The following is a 20,731-nucleotide window of genomic DNA, read 5'->3' on the forward strand; positions in this document are numbered from 1 at the left end:
TGTTGTTTGCTAAGTTTTCTCAATGTTCATCAATGGTATTGTGAAAGTCAGATATATTATCATCTGTTTGTAGCACCATTGGAGGACTAAATCATCTCTAGCTCAGAACTTAAATGCACAGGAAAACAACGGCATGTTTTGCTGTTAAATATAGCCTTTCAGCTAGCCCACCTCAGATTTTTATGGAAATGCATGCTGGTGAAATCTTTAAAATTCTTCTTGCGAGACAGCTAATTACAAATGCGTCTTTTTTTTCTTGAATGGAAGGCAACCAAGGTATAACATGCTAGTAAACACTTCAAAGATTATGATGTGATAAAAAAATATATGTTAATTTGAACAAAATAGTAAAGTGTACAATAACACATTTGTTTAGCTTTGTTTATCACTGAACACACTAGATAGCTAAAACAAATTGTCACCACTGTTAACATTACATTTTAGAATAAAAAAAGATACATAGAATAATGTGTCATTCATCATGGCAGAGTCATATACAGTACGTGCACCCCTCACATTTTTGTAAATATTTGATTGTGTTTTTTCATGTGACCACATTGAAGAAATGACACTTTGTTACAATGTAAAGTAGTGAGTGTACAACTTGTATAACAGTGTAAACTTGCTGTGCCCTCAAAATAACTCAACACACAGCCATTAATGTCTAAAGCGCTGGCAACAAAAGTGAGTACACCCCTAAGTGAAAATGTTAGCAACAGAGTAGCTTGTTTTTATTGTTGTTAAAGTTAACTAACCTTAAGTATAATTTACCTAGTGCGACATCAGAGTTGTTTTCTAACATTAGCAAACGATAGCTAAATAAGTTAACTTAGATCTTGGTCTTGTCAGGGAAGAAGCAATTCACAAAGAAAGCAAAAGCTGCAAAGCCTGCCTGGGGTAATTTTGTAACAAAGGTTTGCTTCAGATGACACAGTTTTTAAGCCCTCTGGATTCTGGTGTTCTTAGAAGATCACACGTAAAATAACTGGATATTGCAAGGATGCCAGAACACATTTTGAAACATAGCCAAGGTCTTGTCCTGGACTTAGAAGCAATGGTTAGTGAAGAGACTCTCATGAACTAGGTTGGAAGTCCAGACAACACTGCAACAAATATGGCTAGCATACCTCTGGCTCCTATTTCCGGTCCAGACTAGATCAGGGGAAAACCAATGGGATGGTGGCTAATGGGTTCAGACTGACCCATTGAGTCAGTCAAAGACACATCATCCTCCGCCAAGCAACAATGCTCACTCCTGGTTTGTGATCCAACAGGGTGCCGTTAACGAAGTTGGATGCGGTCTGGACATTACATGTCGCTCATAATGAGGACTGTGTCTTTACATGGCAACATGGTTATACCGTAAGGCAATGGACCGTAGGCATAGTTCGTATGTACAAACAGGCCGAGGCTTCATTCCCTGCATAGTACACTACTTTTTCACCAGAGCGTATATGGGCCAATCCGTCTGAGAAGCCAATGACCGATGGCCGACATATTTAGTTTTCAAACGTGGACTTTCCTTTCAGCTTCTTTTCTGCTGGGATTATGTCACTATTTTTTAACGATGCTTAAGGAGAAATAAAACTTTTCCCTAGCTACTTTGGGTTTTAGTACAAAATCCTTTCAGGTACATGATGTCAACATGGCTTAAGGCAACTGTTGTGTCCAAAATGGCACCATATCTCTAGGTCCTGGTCAAAAGTAGTACACCATTTAGGACATAGGGTGCCACTGGGGACACAATCTCTGAGAAAATGGAAAACAACTCATAGTATGGTTTGAAATATAATATTACCCTGTTGAGGGAAATCTCCACTAATAACTAATGCACTGACACTAAATTACAACCAGCTAGCTGCCTGTACACCTGCTCTTAAAGGGGCATGTACAATTTACTGCAAATAATGACCACAAGACATCTGCAGTTACTGTTTTGAGATAATGTTTCAAATATTTTACAAGCCTGTGAGGTATTCCCCCCCGGTCCATTTATCTGTTTCGCACTGACTTGTAATCTCCTCATACTGCCTTTAAACACTCAGTACTTTCTCCGCACCCTAAACCACCCTGGAATAGCTAGTACTATTATCTCCCTAAACCACCCTGGACTAGCTAGTACTATTATCTCCCTAAACCACCCTGGACTAGTTAGTACTATCCCCCCACCCTAAACCACCCTGGACTAGCTTGTTCTATTCCCCCACCCTAAACCACCCTGGACTAGTTAGTACACTTCCCCACCCTAAACAAACCTGGACTAGATAGTACAATTACCCCACCCTAAACCACCCTGGACTAGCTAGTACAATTCCCCACCTAAAACAACACTGGACTAGCTAGTACAGTTCCCCAACCTTAAACAACACTGGACTAGCTAGTACAGTTCCCCAACCTTAAACAACACTGGACTAGCTAGTACAGTTAACAAAGCCTAAACAACCCTGGACTAGCTACAACTATCCCCCACCATAAACCACCCTGGACTAGCTAATACTATCCCCCCACCCTAACCCACCCTGGACTAGCTAGTACAATTCCTCCACCCCACCCTAAACAACAGTGGACTAGCTAGTACTATTCCAGTCTCATTTGGTAAGGTAAGACGAGGAGGAGACCAGTCGTGTTATTGATTAAATTCAGCCTTATAAACGTTAGAGGCAGGATACTAGAGTGTCTCTTTAAGTTTGAAATCATAAACACAAGACGTACTTCGGGGCCTCCAAATTGACATAAGCGGTTAATTATTTTATTTTATAAATCATCTCTAAATCCTCTGTGTGATTTCTCCTCTGCGACCTGGAGACTGGTACGTGGACTGGGCTGGGGTCGCTAGTGGAAATGAGTCCTGCCCCTGCGAGCAGTGAACTTTCATTGAGGTTTCTAATGTGTATTCCACCACGGAAGACTTTTGAAATCTCCCACACCCCCTTCAAATCAGCCTTCCTTTTCTCTGTCAGGCACAAAAACAAAATGCTACAAAATGTATTACACAACTAACTACATTTGTTTTGATCCCTTTTCACATTTGTTTTGAGATCCAGTCCTGTAAATGTCAAGATGATGAATGAAAGAGAGTTGAGGGATCTTTGTATTTGTCATTAACGGCCACATCATAAGAAACAGGCTGAACCCCTTCCAGCCACTCCCACCAGGTAAAACCAATCTAAGCAGGGCTTGCCGAGATGCAGTGTTCAGCCAGCAGATTCCAGAACAGAGCAATGAACAATAATATTGTCAAGGAAGAATGTGAGAAGGAAATTACGATTTAAGCCCTTTAGACATATTTTAATAGCACATCCACCGCGTGTTTCTCCTCTCTGAGATGGCCTCACACACATCATTCTTTTTTAACTTTTGCCTAGTGGGGACCGGACAAAACGCCTTGTGGGGACATCAGGTCCCCATATCTCCACATTAACCTGAATCACATGAACACATACAGGAAGACCAGCCATTGCACCAGGCCCTTACCAGAACACAACCTGGAAACAGGATGCAGAATCAGCCATAGCACCAGGCCCTAATCAGAACACAACCTGGAAACAGGATGCAGAATCAGCCTTTGCACCAGGCCCTTACCAGAACACAACCAGGAAACAGCATGCAGAATCAGGTATAGCACCAGGCCCTTACCAGAACACAACCTGGAAACAGGATGCAGAATCAGCCATAGCACCAGGCCCTAATCAGAACACAGCCTGGAAACAGGAGGCAGAATCAGCCTTTGCACCAGGCCCTTACCAGAACACAACCAGGAAACAGCATGCAGAATCAGGTATAGCACCAGGCCCTTACCAGAACACAACCTGGAAACAGGATGCAGAATCAGCCATAGCACCAGGCCTTTACCAGAACAAAACCTGGAAACAGGATGCAGAATCAGACTTCGACAGACACCATCTGGGCATTGGAACAGCCATGTTTGTTCACAGCGCCAAAAGCAACATGCAGGTAGAAAACATGGGACCGGCCTCCCCATAGAGATCGACTCTAGACAGAACCACCACACAGAGGACATGGGGAGGACCAATTGTGGAACTAAAGTTCATCCGTCAAGGCAAAACTGTTAGAAAGCATATTAATCACTTTTGGAATGTTTAAATCTGACATGTTAAACAATTACATTTTAATGGATTTCTATTCAAACAGACAGAAACAAGACATATATCCAAGGAACGTAACGTTCTACAAATATTATTGAGGACATTCAGATCCAGCTTCTTAGGACTTAGTGTTCTACTGTAATTTGAAAAGGTAATTAAATAAATGAATGTTTTTAACAGGGATTGGAAACCACATTGCTAACATCAATCAAAAAGCTCTTCATAGTAACCCATTTAAGACCAAGCAGGAAGGAAGTACACCGTTGCAGGAAGAAACCTTGAGGGGAACCATATTCAGACGGTAGCCAGTGTTTTAGTTGCAAATGCCAGTCAAACAAGAGTTTGTAATGGACACATTCAAGTATAGGTGCCTCACTGTTTTCTCCTGTCAAAAACATTTAGTTCAAACACATTCAGCCAAAGTAAATGTTAGTCAAAGAAGAGTGGGTAAAGGACAAACTCAGGCATTGCTCCCACCTCTGTTTTCTTATGTTTAAAACGTTTAGTTCAAACATTGCTTGGCTGAAGGTGCACACCCCTAATCTATAGTATGTGATTAATGCCTTGGCCAACACTGAGCCAGAATAGGGCTCTGACATGCATTAGCTGGAATATTAGTGTTAATACCTTAAGGCTCATTACAAACAAAGCCTAAGCCAAACTATTGGGGAGACTGATTGTTTTCAGATGTCCTGCAGTTCAAATGAAGACTGGTCCAAGATCAGCCTGTACTGCACCGCCCAGTAAGGTCCCTAGTAGCTGTCCAGACACCACCACCAGATCTGAGAGCGGTCTGGAAAAAGAAGCACCACGGGAGAAAGACAACGGAGCCGGGAAACATTCCAGCCGTGAGCCGAGAAGAGCTCAGACCCAGATTAAGCTGCAAGCGCTTTCCTCCACACTGGTTCGCAGGACATGTTGAGGACGTGCCTGCGCGGGACGCCTGCGGGAGTCGAACCCACAGGCTCGGTGTTGAAGTGCCTCACTCTCACCAGATGAGCCGAGAAACAAGCAACTCCGGCAAACAATCCCACCGTACTGAAACTGCGTGACGCGGTGTAAAGTGCGGTGAGGCCAGAAGCTGCCAAATACCCATCCAATAACAACACTGACCCCCACACACGCGCACACATGCTCGTTCTGTGTCTGTGGTTAGAAAGTGTATGAAGTCCCCCCGAGCTCTCACGGGAGGATATGTTTTCCTGGTAAGCAAGGCTATCAAAAATGCCAGGAAATAGAAATAAAATGTGTTTAAAGCACATGTGGAATTATCCCCCGTTTTAGATCAAATTTTCTGCCAGCAGATTTGTAATGGTTCTGGATGTCATTGGTTATGAAGCTCTTTCTATTGGAAGTCAGGATGCATCTAATAGGTAATATCCACAGAAAGTAATATATTTAATCCATCAGTATAAACATTGTGTACGTGAAAAAGATTTGTGACTCCAACTACATGAGAAATAAGCAATGGTGGTGAAGAAGGCTGTTTGCTAGAGTGAGTCCTTTGTGGTTGAGTGTCCGACTAAAACATACTTTTGTTATGTAAACATTATCGCAGATGTTCACAGGTTCACAATTAAGTACGCTAATATCACATTGATAATTACAAAAAAAAAGACCGGTGAAGCACAATTAAAATATGTACACATACAATCAACATTTTAAAGAAAGACAGCAATCACAGTACACACCAGTCCTAAAAGAACTCTGCGAAATACAGGAGTCAGATCTACAGGATCTTCTGGAAACAAATGGAATTAGAAGTCTTCAGAAAACAGTTTACAGCAGCGTGGACTTAATGTCTGTGTGTTTGCATTGAGCTTGTGAGTGTGTCTCAGAGAGACTGTCCGTGTCCCCTGAGAGTGTGTGACATGCTTGATGAGGTTTGTCATGGCGCTAGGTGTTGTGTGTTTGCATCTGGGCCCTGCACGTTGATCGGCTCTCCGGAGCAACCTTTACACACTCAGCCTCTCTGTCAAGCTTTCTGTCCTGCTTGTGAAGCTCCTGAGTAAATGGTGTTACCGTGAGAATCGGTAAGGCGAGAACTAGATGGCTGAGAACAAAGAGACAGCCAGTTGAGTTCAACCGACCTGAGAGTCCGGAGGTCCCACAGCTTCACAGCGTCTGTTACTGCGCTGCTCAGGAAGAGGTTGTATGAGTCTGGAGTTTGGCTACTGAACATGGAGCCCTGGCGGAGATAGACAAAACAAATAAATCAAGAAAATATTATCAATCAATCAACATCAGCAGCTGTCACAAAAGTGCTTTTACAAAATACCTGGCCTTAAACTCCAAGGAGCAAACAGTGGCTCAGAAAAACTTCCTAAGAATGCCAACATTTAGGAAGAAATCTAGAGAGGACCCAGGCTCAGAGGGGTGACCAGTCCTCTTCTGGCTGTGCCGGGTGAACATATTAAGATTACAACTGTAATAATTAATAAATGCATGTGGGCTGAATCTAGAGTCTATTTAAACTTAGTCCAGTCTTTATCTGCAACACAACCAGGAGGACTCTGGACAGGGACAGCAATGGGTCTTTCAAGCCAGGTCCTCCGCAGGTGTGGGCCAGGACCTCATGTCCTCCTAAGTTAATAACGGGAGGAGACTGGGAAAATGCAAAGAAATTCAGCAAGTCCATGTATTGATTTATAGGTTAACAATAAAACCTTAAAATCAGCCCTAACCCTAACAGGCAGCCAGTGTAAAGAGGCTAGTACAGGAATAATGTGTTCAAATGTATTTGTTCTAGTTAAGACCCTATCAGCCGTGTGCAGCATTAAAGTTTATTCATTGATTTGTCAGGGTAACCGGAAAGAAGAGCATTGCAGTAATCTGGTCTAGAAGTAACAAAAGCATGGATACGTTTTTCTGCATCAGTTCTTGATAAAAAGTTTCAGATATTTGCAATGTTTCGAAGATGACATTTTTTATATGTTAATCAAAGGAGAGGTCAGGGTCGACGGTAACGCCGAGGTTTCTTACAGTTTTTTAGGATACGACCAAGCAGCCGTCGAGGTTCACAGTGAGATCTGCTAACAACGCTCTTTGTTTCTTGGGTCCTAAAATGAGCATTTCTGTTTTTCTTGAGTTTAAGAGCAATAGGTTCTCTGTCATACACTTCATAATATCTGAAACGCATGCTTCCAAAGTAGCTAATTTTGGGGTTTCTCCATGCTTCATTGAAATATATAACTGTGTGTCATCAGCATAACAGTGAAAATTGACATTGTGATTCCAGATTACATCAACCAGGGGCAGCATATATAGTGAGAACAATAATGGGTCCAGAACCGAGCCTTGAGGAACACAAAAACATACCTTTGACTTGTCAGAGGATATGCCATCCACACTAACAAACTGATATCTTTCAGATAAATAAGATTTAAACCAGGCTAGAACATGTCCATGTAGCCCAATATGGGTTTCCAGTCTCTCTAAGAGAAGGGAGTGATCAACAGTGTCAAAAGCAGCACTAAAAATCAGGAAGCAACAAAACGGATGAGGAACCTTTGTCTGAGGCCATTAGAAGGTAATTTGTTACCTTCACGAGTGCAGTCTCAGTACTATGATGGGGTCTGAAGCATTTCATAAATGTAATTTTATTAAAAAGAATTGGTGAAATTTGAGTAGAAAAAACTACATTTTCAGGTTGAAGCAGTAAGGATACAACCCGAGGTTCTACCTCATCCAAAGACCACATATGCATTTCCTTTCCTGTAGCAAAACATTTGGCTTTGGAGATCCTGCCTGAACAACACCTTATTCAATAACACAATGGGGAAGTGCAGTGGGGAACTGCAGTGAATTTTCTCAAGGTAAGGTAGCCCCCTGATCTTTGGGTTAGGGAGAACTGGGCAGAGGCATGTAGAGTCTTGTGGGAGAACCAGAGAGAGACAGGGAAGAGGTAGCTAAGCCGGTAAGTACGGAGAGCCTGTCGTTGCATTACTGTGCTAACTGTTGGAATGGAAACGAATGTGTCATTCTTTTCCTTTGACCACCACTCTGTTACCAGCACCCCACTGAGATGGGATAGGAGACTTGGGTTTCGTCCTGAATGACACCCTATTCCATATGTAGTACCCTACTTTTCAGACTTGGGCTGCAAATAGAGTGCACTATATAAAGAACAGGGTGCATTTGGGGCTAAGAAATGACTGAGGCTGTTTCTTCACTCAATAAAACAAACAGACTTTTCATCATCTTGCCCTGTAGGGATATTTATGGAGTTAATATATGACTTTTACACCAGATTCTTTGATGAGCGAGACAAAAATGAGGCAAAGGAGGTTGGTTTTTGTTTAGGTTTCCAGTAAGAGTGTGGGAAAGTTGACTCTGAAATGGCATTTTAAGTTTTTAGTTTCCGAGAAGTGCCTCGGCTCTGCTCTGACGATTTCCAGGTGATCCTTGCACAGAGGGGAGGAAAAGTTAAGGATGGAAAGTTGAAGTAGTCTCGGAGAAGCTGCTTCAGTTCACAATGTCAGAGCCACATCTCCGGTCAACGAAGAGGGACAGGCGTGCACATACAAATTCCTCCACGATGAACTCTTCAAGCTCCGGGGTAAGCACAACTCATCTTATTTACAGCCGCTCTGACATTTATTGAAAATGTTTGTAGGATCTTTAAACCCACGGATAAGGTCCGACAACGTGAGGGGAGGCGAAGGGAGGGAATGTTAGCCGTGCACACTGTGCATGAGTCAGCGTGTTCTGCAGGCACTGTGTCCAGGCACAGATAGACATTCCCCACCATGATCCTCGGGCATTAACCCTCCGGCCTCTTGGCCTCTTGGCCCCCGCGCTACCCCTCAGGCACCGCGTGAGGCCCCCAGGGACCAAGGCGGAGGGGAGGGGACCCCGCATTGATGCGACGCCCCACCTGAGTCAACATGGGTCAGCACACGCCGTGGACATGACGGCCAGCCTGAGACACAATGGGGTGGCGTGACTGGAGAAAAGAGTGAAAAGAGACCCGGCACGCTGAGACTGCGTCCCCAATCGCAACCTATCCCCTTTGTCGCCTGGCCAATGGAGCAGGTGGAACAGCTGCTGACCCGGTTTCAAAATAAGGGGTGACATCTAATGTTTTTACACCTCCGCTATTTTCCCCTCTAGATATATTTAAGTCATTTAGCAGAAGATCTTATCCAGATCTCATCCAGGGCAAAGTGGAGAGAATCCAGGTTTAATCTTCATAGCAGATTTTGAGACAGACTTTGATAAAGTAAGTTAGGAACTGAATACAGTATGAAAGTAAAAACCTCAGAGAGGTTTAACTTAAAACCATGCAGTGCATATGTGTCATGGGAGCATGGTGTTCAAATTAAGAATGTGCAGCTCTGGATGGTTCTGAGGCTAGAAAACACTGTGTCACAGAAGCAGTTAACAAAAACTCATGGAGTATGCTCAACACAAAATTATCCCTAACTTATCACATCTCTGCCAGGGGGTTCCACAGAGGGTGTTACTGTCTCAGTGATGTCCTGGGGGTTCCATGGAGGGTGTTACTGTCTCAGAGATGTCCTGGGGGTTCCATGGAGGGTGTTACTGTCTCAGAGATGTCCTGGGGGTTCCATGGAGGGTGTTACTGTCTCAGTGATGTCCTGGGGGTTCCACGGAGGGTGTTACTAACTGTCTCAGTGACGTCCCGGGTGAATAGGTGGTACGTTGGCCTGTGATGTCTCATACTGTAATGGTAGTTCGGGAATGCGCTCTCCTCCCAGCGTATATATGCTGTCAAATACATCCTGGTTAAGCGAGCAGAATGGCAGGATGAGATTGGAGGACACACACCTCAGTCTTAGACTCTCCCAAAGCTGCTGGGGAGATAATGCAATGAGGCGAAGCCGTGATAGCAAACTGTCCACAAAACTAGGACTGTTGAAAAAAAATATGGTATAAGTCTATGGTATAGGTCTAATATACATCCTAAAATGTATCAGGTTCACTGAAGCTCAAGAGGATTGTCTACTACTATATGCCAAATACATTTCAAAAAAATCAGGAAAGGATTGCTGACATGAGGGTTAGAACTGACGTTGGGAGACTTGGGTTGAAATGATTCAAGCAATGTTATTTGATAGAAATGTTCCATCTACATTCCAATCTAAATATCACCAGCAACTCTACGACTCTGATGCGAGCGGTCGGTGGCACTCCAGCACTTGAGTTTAGAAAGCAGCTTCACCGACTCGCCCTCCACCCTCAAAAGTATTGCGTTCAGAAAAGGGCCCCGTGGCTGTCATTTGGGACACGGGACACTCTCCCATGTGGCGTGAGAGAGGCCGACGCCAGGCATCTTCGGGCCCGGGTGGACACAGGTGTTGGATGGGCGGCCGGTGTGGGAGAGTGGTTCTCTGCTGAAGAAGCGATCGAGTGGGTTAATTCGAGTTAAGCCAGGCCACTAGGTCCAGTGTACCTAGCTAATCCAGGCTGCCCCCTTGGTGACGCGCGTGTCGGGACGCGGCCGAGGTCCATGTTGGGTAGGTCAGACTGACACACGCAGATGTTTTGGGCCCCGACCCTTTTTTAGGTTTGTTTTTACACCGGTATACGTAGCCTGGTCGGAGGGTTCACTAAGCTGAGAAGACTTTACTTTTAGCTCTGGTCAAAAGGAGCGCACTGCTTGGGGAATAGGGTACAATTAGGAACAAGGACGCAGTGTATTTTGTGCCATCCTTTACAGAAGCATATGGGCTGTGTAATCTCTGTCCAGTTGTCAGCCTGTAATTAGATCCATATTGGTCCATGAGAGGGAGAGAAGTCTCTCTTAAATATCCACAGAAAGAGATATTTTTCTAATATGTTTCTAAAGTTTAGCCCCCAGAAAGAAATATGTTCCCTGAGTTTCTTCCCACAAAACATATTTTCCCAAAGTTTATCCCCAGAAAGATTTTTTTGTTGTTGCTGTATTTGGCTTCCAAATGCGAACACAAAAGATCAGTCCTGTAATCACAAGGTTCTACCCAGAACCAAAAGGGGTTCTTTAAATGGTTAATCAGTTGGAACAGAGGAAGAACCCTTTTACTTTCTAAAGGAGTAAATCCCCAGACTAAGATGAAAGTATGATGAAGGAGGGGTGTTGCCATTCCTCTGTTTTCCCGCCCAAACCATGTCCACTCAAGGGTGAGGGACTAGCTTAGGGATATTCATTCGTAATACATCAGCTAGCCTAGATTTTTCATTCCCCTGATGAAGGCATAGGCCAAAACGTGTCTCACTACATGATTGAGGATGGTTGCTGGCATATTACTTATTACCAGACCAAGGGAAGCTGACTCCAGTCTTTCCCTAAGAGTGAGGCACAACCTACATGATATATAGCTGGATTTTGTAGTCTCAGTGTAGGAACTATGCCTCCAGTCTCTTTCAACAACCACAGTCCATGTGAGAACAGGACGCAAGGAAAGTCAATCCTTTCGCGTTATTTCTATTTTCCACACAGGAAATCAAAATAACCTACACTTACTTGTCATAATTCTACCAAAAGGTGTTCTCAGCCAAACACACAAAACTGAAATCGCACAATAAAAATATTGCGTCACTGTAATACAGCGGGGAAAGATTTAGAATTCACTGATCTAGAGAGACTTTATTGACCCATAAAACGGTATCTTTCGAGGAACCCAATGGTGCTTTCCTGAGATGGAGGCCACAGCCCAACTGAAGGGAGGAAGTGATCTCAAGCGATGACATTTTTGCTTTAATAAACTCAACCCAATTAATTACGACATCTCGCTCTCTCCCTTTGACCTGTCCTGGACAACAAAACCACAGTGACATCACCTCAATCCCATCAAAAGCCGCCAACACCATCTGAACCCAATTGACTCACAGGACATTTCTGTTTTTCACCGAAAGATTTTACTTCAAATCCATCTTAGAAGGTGGATAACAGGGGCCTGCGTCTTAAAGACGTGATTAAGCCTGCTCCCGGGAAAATGTACTGGTTTTAAATGTGCCGTGACGGTGGCCGGCACAGTGTTCGGCCTCTTACCTTGTTCTGGGTTACGTGATGGATAGCTCTAGAGTGGGCGTTAGGCAGCTGAGAGGCCACGGCCCCTGTGTTCATGTCCAACACCTGGATGGAGCGGTCAGCACCACACATCAGCACCACGTCTGACACACACCGTTGCTAAGGAACATTCAGCACAGTGGCCCATGGACGGTTTAGTCCACATATTCAGTCTCAAAAAGCCTCTGTTATTATTATAATAAACTAAGTACGGCAACCCTTCTAAATAGAAAAATATGTCAAGTTCTGCTTTTCCTAACTGGCGGCCGATCTCAGCAACACAGACACGGTGTCCAGCTCAAAGACATTCACCAGTTAAATATGAGCATATGAATGTCTTCATCCATTAACGCAGTGTCTTGTCAAATCAAAACCATATTAAAAAGCTACATATTTGCATTGGCCCATGTTTCTAATAGACTTTCCATTCCTACATACATAGATAGATCTGTAACCTGCATATGGATCTGATTCCCTAATTAGTAGAAGCAGACGCGTTGGTCAGTGTCCTGGTTAAACAGCACCCCCGGGGTCCAAAGTAAACCGTTAACGTTAATCTCCTCCACAGCACTTATTCTGGTAACACAACACTCAGCCCCAGATGGCCCGGTCAGGCTGCCCCTCGCGGCTCACTCAGCACCCCCCCCCCTCCCCACTCTGTCCCACCATGTAATGCACTACCTCCACCGGGGGCGCCACTGAGCTCGGGTAAACCATGACAGGGTGGTGCTCTGGACGTCAACGGCAGGACGCGGTTCTGCCACCGGGGGCTGCCACAGCTGATCTCGGCACCACGACGGCTTTCATTTTTCAGGAATGTCTTAATCCCAAATGGGTCCTTGTTAAAAGGTTTTTACAATACACTACAATATATTTATTCTCTTATAAATCCGCTGAAGCCTAAAGCCCATTTATAGCCATGTTTTGGAGGACTGAGTGTCATCTTTGTGAGGGAAAAGAGAGAGGGGAAAGGAAAGTACATATCAGATGATTCGGTAAGATTTTCCACTGTCTGTGATGTTAAAAAATACAGACTTCTCTTTAAAGAGTTGTCCCGTTGTCAGTCATTGAATGACACTGGTAACTGACACTGGTGATAGACCCTGAACAGGCTGAAAGACCTTTTATCATTATGTTTAACAACTGTGGATAAAACACCTCAAACAAAGTGTCACTACAATTCGTCAGGAAGATACATTTATGGTAATGACGGTCTGCAATCTGTTAAGGAGAGATCGGTAAGTTGATCATAGAGCTTCATTTGGAATTGGGCTATTGAGTTTCCTGCATAATGATGTAACTATATGTACAAAATCAGAACATTTACAACTTGAAAGCTGGCCCAACTCCCTGAACACATGTCCCTGGTTGACTCTGCATTTCACAGGAAGGATACAGGAGTAGAAGTCGTTGATGGCTGAGACAGCGGTGATGTCTGTTCCTGACTCCATACTGAAATGTCCCATCAGTTTAGCGCAGCTCCTCGGCTGGTACCTGAGCAAAGAAAACACAGATTTGCGTCCGGAAAGAGATCACGGTAATTCGCGGTATGCTGTAATTTTAAGTACGAGTACCTAGAAATGTCAGAAATCACGGTACGCAACTTAGACGCTGGCCTGTTTTCATCATGATTTGCAGGACAGAAGGGATCCTAAATCAGCACGCCTACTGAGAGACACCAGGGTCCTGGCCTCAAACACATGGGCGTCAGACCCCAATAAGTGGTCTGTATGGAACCAGTCTGACTGATCACCTCTATACGCGCATATGGCATTTATAGGTTTTACCATGGTAATACTAATGAAACAGAGGAAGAGGTTTAGGGTTAGGCATTAGGGCCAGGTTTAGGGTTAGAGGTTAGGGGTTATGGTTTAGGGTTAGGCATTAGGGCCAGGTTTAGGGTTAGAGGTTAGGGGTTATGGTTTAGGGTTAGGCATTAGGGCCAGGTTTAGGGTTAGGCATTAGGGCCAGGTTTAGGGTTAGAGGTTAGGGGTTATGGTTTAGGGTTAGGCATTAAGGCCAGGTTTAGGGTTAGGCATTAGGGCCAGGTTTAGGGTTAGGCATTAGGGGTTATGGTTTAGGGTTAGGTATTAGGGCCAGGTTTAGGGTTAGAGGTTAGGGGTTATGGTTTAGGGTTAGGCATTAGGGCCAGGTTTAGGGTTAGGCTTTAGGGCCAGGTTTAGGGTTAGAGGTTATAGTTTAGGGTTAGGCATTAGGGCCAGGTTTAGGGTTAGGCATTAGGGCCAGGTTTAGGGTTAGAGGTTAGGGGTTATGGTTTAGGGTTAGGCATTAGGGCCAGGTTTAGGGTTAGGCATTAGGGCCAGGTTTAGGGTTAGAGGTTAGGGGTTATGGTTTAGGGTTAGGCATTAAGGCCAGGTTTAGGGTTAGGCATTAGGGCCAGGTTTAGGGTTAGGCATTAGGGGTTATGGTTTAGGGTTAGGTATTAGGGCCAGGTTTAGGGTTAGAGGTTAGGGGTTATGGTTTAGGGTTAGGCATTAGGGCCAGGTTTAGGGTTAGGCATTAGGGCCAGGTTTAGGGTTAGAGGTTAGGGGTTATAGTTTAGGGTTAGGCATTAGGGCCAGGTTTAGGGTTAGGCATTAGGGCCAGGTTTAGGGTTAGGCTTTGGGTAAGGTTTAGGGTTAGTTATTGGGGCCAGGTTTAGGGTTAGGCATTAGGGCTAGGTTTAGGGTTAGGTATTAGGGCAAGATATAGGGTTAGGCTTTGGGTCAGGTTTAGGGTTAGGTATTAGGGCCAGGTTTAGGGTTAGGGCCAGGTTTAGGGTTAGGCATTAGGGCCAGGTTTAGGGTTAGGTATTAGGGCCAGGTTTAGGGTTAGGCTTTGGGTCAGGTTTAGGGTTAGGTATTAGGGCTAGGTTTAGGGTTAGGCATTAGGGCAAGGTATAGGGTTAGGCTTTGGGTCAGGTGTAGGGTTAGGTATTAGGGCTAGGTTTATGGTTAGGTATTAGGGAAAAGTTAACTTCAGTTTATGAGGTTAAGGTTTGGGTTTAGAAAAGGTTTAGGATTACTAAAAATAAGGTTTTTAAGGATAGTGAACTTTGGTGACCCCCTTTAAATAGGATGTAAAAATGCATGTGCGTGCGTGTGTGTGTGTGTAACAAAGAATGATCATCCCTTTGCTAAATGTTTCTCAACTGAAGTGTTTGGCAGCGTTCTCATGGCATGGCCATCTCCCCCTTGGTGGTCTTCTCATATGCGTTTACCTCACAATCACGACATGTTAACAGGCTGCTCTAAAACATCAACTTGTTTGTTTGATCATAATCAGGAAATGAAGATCGCCAACTCTTGTGCTTTGCAATATGCATCCCACTCACTCTCCCCCTCTCTTTCTCTCTTTTCCCCCAAACACCATCTTAATCTAACAACCTCTCTCCTCCTTTTATTCTTTTTTTCAGAAATGCATTTGCCAAGCTTTTCCTGAAAGAGCAGCGGGCCGGATTTGAACTCATGCTACAGCAGTACATGAGCGCCGAAGGCAGACCGGCGCACCACCCAAGCCCACTGGTGTCCTTACCTTTTAATGTCATCCTGTGTGTTGTCCAGGTGATACAAATAGAGGTGGAGTGAGGGACCGGATGCCATCAGCAGGAACTTATCCAGGTAGTAGAATTGAGCAGCTTGGATGGGTTTGAAGAACTTATCCGTGCCTCCCTAAAGAATCAGGAGGGAGAAGGCTTCATACAGGCTCCCACAGGCATTTTTAAGGGTACATAAGGGCTTTATTGATTCATACGTGCTTTGTTGGCATCCCCAGACCCACCACAGTTTCACAAATCAAACAGGTAACGTAGACTGGAACCAAGGCCAGTCCAACGCCATGGCGATGCCTGTGGAGTACCTTAGGTGACCAAAGCCATAGCTGATTTACTGTTTAACCAAAACCACTCCTCACATTTGAAAAAAATAAAAATAAGTGTTGTCAAGTATCAATTAAAGACATACTTCCTCTCAGAATTTGGAGACCGGACTGTTCCTCAGATGTGTCATCTCACGTGTGACTTGAAGGGAGTCTTGCCAAGGTCACCAGGTTTGAATCTATGGTTTCTATGGTACTTTTACACGCATGTGCATTTTGAAAATGTAGAATAATCTAATGTATTCACTCACTCAACTCCTTAAGAAAGTTAAACTTTAAAAAAACTAAGGATGCAACAATGCCAATAATAATATTATTTTATGATGATTCCATATTCCTAAATGTAACTTTGAAATCTAGCTATGATAATGTACTTGAATGGCCTGATCTCATACAAGAAATAGATCTATGATAATGTACTTGAATGGCCTGATCTCATACATTTAGATCTACACATACACCAGTTGGGTTTAATTCTTATTGGAAGTGTTTGTTGAATTCAGAAGTCGCTCTTTCTCTCTTCACCTCTCTCGTTCTCCCTTCAAAAAGCTTGGTCAGAAAGACACAGGAATGTCTATTTTCCGTGTGGAAAAAAAGACTCATGAAAGAAAACGGTTTGGATTGAAGCAGACAGGGAGAGTGGCTGTGGCCTCATCAGCATGCTATGCTCTCGTTGCGGAGCATTAGTGTGGTTTTCTGAAACCACTCTCATACCTCATGTCATGTTGGCAGCAAAAGTAGAGAGCTTAACAGACACAGCAGGAAAGGTGGGTAAAGGTGGTCTCTAAGGTCCACAAACAGTACAGTGTTAGGCGATGGTGTTTTAACACCAGGCACTTGGTTCTGAAAGACAGAGAAAGACAGGAGGAGAGAACAGAGAAGAGAACGAGAGAGAGACAACAGAGGAGAAGAGGAGAGCAGTACAAGAGAGGGACAAGTAAGGAGAAGAAAGGAGGAGAGAAGAGGAGATAGAGAGATAAGGAAACAGAGGGAAGAGTAAAAAGGGGATGAGAAAAGAAAGGACAAGGGGATGAGAGGAGAGGGAAATGAATTACCAGGGCCAAAAGAGAAACCAAGTGATTACAGCCTCGTCAGGGGCCTATCGAACCCAGGCCCCATCGAACCCAGTCCCCAGGGGGCATCGAACCCAGGCCCCATCGAACCCAGGCCCCAGGGCGCATCGAACCCAGTCCCCAGGGGGCATCGAACCCAGGCCCCATCGAACCCAGGCCCCAGGGCGCATCGAACCCAGGCCCCAGGGGGCATCGAACCCAGGCCCCAGGGGGCATCGAACCCAGGCCCCAGGGGGCATCGAACCCAGGCCCCAGGGCGCATCGAACCCAGGCCCCAGGGCGCATCGAACCCAGGCCCCAGGGCGCATCGAACCCAGGCCCCAGGGCGCATCAAACTTTGTGGTCGACAAGCGTTACGCAATGCATCTTGATTAGATTGACATCTTAAGATTTAAATTGAGCAAAGTAATTTGCGATAACTCAGCCCTGCCCAGTTTCCCTGCCCAGCCTAGTTTCCCTGCCCAAGATTCTTCCTTAAACTGCTCCACTTCATGACAAAATAGACAAACTCCCAGAGTTTCTGCCAAATCCAGGATCTCCTCACTTATGTCCAGAGGAGATAAGCAGGGACGCTTAGCAAAAGCCGAGAAGAGAAAACTGCCTTGAAAAAGCAACAGAACGCGCTGGCAAAATTAAATGTTTGAAACACAGCCAACGGTAGATGGCAGCTGCTCTGTATCTTCAGCCAACAGGAGACAGACAGGAGACGGACAGGAGATGGACAGGAGATGGACGGACACTTTAGTTGGATAAATAGACAATCAGACAGACTAGGATCAGCGTTCTGTGCAGATGTTCTGTATGCACCAACGTCACAAACGTCTGGGCCAAAACACACAGCATGTCATCAACCTCATTTACTGGGCTTTCACGATTCCATGAGGCCAGTCACATCCACTTAAAACAGAACGGACAGAATGGGCGTCCAATTCGAGTCAATGATGATCCAAGCCCATTATATTAATTCTGTTTCTATGGTCACATAATCGCTACTGGAAAAAGGGCTGAGTAGGAAAGAGATTATGCCATGTAGACACAGCAAATTTAATTTCTCACATGTACAACCGATCTATTCAATAAAATTAACTACTTTAAATGGTGGAATTGACAATGTAGTGTAAACACACAGCATGTTAATGTTGTGTCTGTGTTGGCTTCTGTGTTGAGGGTTTACCAAGGTCAGGACAGGAACAGAACTTCCACCGGTCCAGATACGAAAGGTCCTGTCTTCTGAGGCGCTCAGCCACCACTGTCTTCCATGACTCCAGGACACAATGCTCACTGCCTTGTCATGACCTACAAAACACATTCTGCTGGATCAGCCTGGGGAATATACACCATTTGGGAAATGCTTAATGACATCTCCAGTAAAGTTAACAAGAGCAATAGCTGCATCTACAACTATTACTGATTCCTCCTACTACTAGCGCTACCACTACCATTACTACTACCACCGCTAGTACTCCTATTACTAACACCGCTACTACAGTCACCACTACCACAACTGATACTACTAGTACTACAACAATAGCTTCCACTACAACTACCACAACAGCTTCCACTACTACTACAACAACAATAGCTTCCACTACTAGTACTACAACAACAGCATCCACTACTACAACAGCTTCCACTACTACTACTACAACAACAGCTTCTACTACTACTACAACAACAGCTTCTACTACTACAGCAACAACAGCTTCCACTAGAACTACAACAACAACAGCTTCCACTACTACTACAGCAACAACAGCTTCCACTACTACAACAGCAACAACAGCTTCCACTACTACAACAGCAACAACAGCTTCCACTACTACTACTACTACTACTACAACTACTACTACAGCTTCCACTACTACTACAACAACAGCTTCCACTAGAACTACAACAACAACAGCTTCCAATACTACTACAGCAACAACAGCTTCCACTAGAACTACAACAACAACAGCTTCCACTACTACTACAACAACAACAGTTTCCACTACTACTACAGCAACAACAGCTTCCACTACTACTACAGCAACAACAGCTTCCACTACTACTACTACAACAACAGCTTCCACTACTACCACCACTAAACTGCTTCCACTACTGCTACTACTACTACTACGTTATCAGGCACAGAGCGAGGAAGAAGTGGAAAACCCATCTGGCCACCCTGACAGTCCTCTTAGTTCTGCTGCCCTCTAGTGGACTGGTCTCACCCTGAAAATCTGATGTTGTGCCCTTGAGCAAGACGCTTCACCCTAATAAGGGATTTTCTTGCATATAAAACTCAAAGGTGGCCTCCTTCCCAAAATCTCTCACCACCAGAAGGAAGGTTTTGAGTGAAGAGCAGAAGGGCTAAAATTAAGAGATCATTGCAAATTGAACGCTTCTGTTCCTCACTCAAAACGGTGTAGTGGCCTCTTAATTCTTTTCCATAGCTGTACATGCAACATACATTGTGAAAAATATACATATTCAAGTCACTAACAATATAAATAAATGAACGTGAAGACCCTGCATCCCGTGGCTGGTCCAGCTAGACAGGTACGGGTGGAGGAAGTCCCGAGAGGAAGATAAGAGACGTGGCGTCAAGGCAAGGATGGAGGAAACAACCACGAGACCCACAGCTCGGATGCATTTATAACGCAAGTCAAATGAACAAGAACACAGCATGACAACCAAAAGACAACCACAATACTGTCTATAGATACATTTTAAAGCTGATGAGTGATTTTTTTTATGTTATTCCAAGATCCTCTAATAAACATAGTTTCGATGTTCAATGGCAAAAAAAATTCAGATGGCTCAGACATAATGAAGAAGGTTCTGGAGCATTGTGGAGCCAATGTGACTGGGGGCTTATTAAATAGCCAAGCATAAACCATACGCTGGACGCACTTAAATCCAATAAAATGTCTACTAGTGCTGGACAGGCAGAGGGGAACAAAAAAATAAACAAGGGGAACCCCTCCTCCCCAAAAAAAGGTGTAACATTTTAATATGTAAAGAATAAATATATTGCTTATATTTTGGTTGCTATTAGGCAGGACATTGTAGTGTGCATTATCTGCTCAAGTGGACATGGACAACAGGGCAGATGTATCACTATAATAGTTGTCTTTTCTCAAGTGTGTAGCCAGATATTATATAAAGTATATCACAGTGGGGGGTCCGGTGGCGCACAGGGGTGCGGGGGGTTGCGATACCTTTGACAAATTTTGAGCCAGGAAAAACCCTGCTAATGTAAATCGCTCTGGAGAAGAGCATCTGCTAAATTACTAAAAAAAATACGACAGAGAGACAACCCAATGATGTACGTCCCTAACAACTCACACTCACGCCTTGGCAGAGTGCTAGACAATGATTTAGCATTGCAGGGAAATGACAGTGAATACACTGTTAAGTGGATGTCTGGATCTTCTTCTGAAGCCGTTCATCTTGAACCTCGGGACATGTTTCCTGTCACGGACATGAACCCAGATTCAACGCAGCAAATCACTGATAACGGCTTGTCGAGTTCAAATGGCATTCGGTACAGCATTCACTTCTTCATTCTCTAGCAAAAAAGCGTTGCTAGGCCAGAAACACACAAGCATTTCCCTTGACAAAGGCTAAAGTGACTGTGAGGTGTCAAAGAGAAGGTGACACACGATGGTGAATGAACTGGG

The 20,731-nt window shown here is 44.3% G+C and overlaps 1 protein-coding gene across 6 annotated transcripts in view; it reads right to left on the reverse strand.

Moving 5' to 3' along the window:
- wdr27 (WD repeat domain 27) overlaps positions 1-20,731 on the reverse strand; it is an 83,005-nt gene that overhangs the window by 43,493 nt on the left and 18,781 nt on the right. For all 6 annotated transcript variants that reach the window (XM_010867373.4, XM_020046495.3, XM_010867388.4 and 3 more), the window contains 5 exons: positions 18,241-18,362; positions 15,652-15,788; positions 13,514-13,611; positions 12,100-12,221; positions 6,197-6,294 (listed from right to left, as the gene is read on the reverse strand). In XM_010867373.4, the coding sequence (XP_010865675.2) occupies positions 6,197-6,294; positions 12,100-12,221; positions 13,514-13,611; positions 15,652-15,788; positions 18,241-18,362 (577 nt within the window). The remainder of the gene's footprint in view (positions 1-6,196; positions 6,295-12,099; positions 12,222-13,513; positions 13,612-15,651; positions 15,789-18,240; positions 18,363-20,731) is intronic.

This window comes from Esox lucius, chromosome 5 (assembly GCF_011004845.1).
Source record: "Esox lucius isolate fEsoLuc1 chromosome 5, fEsoLuc1.pri, whole genome shotgun sequence".
Classification (NCBI taxonomy): domain Eukaryota; kingdom Metazoa; phylum Chordata; class Actinopteri; order Esociformes; family Esocidae; genus Esox; species Esox lucius.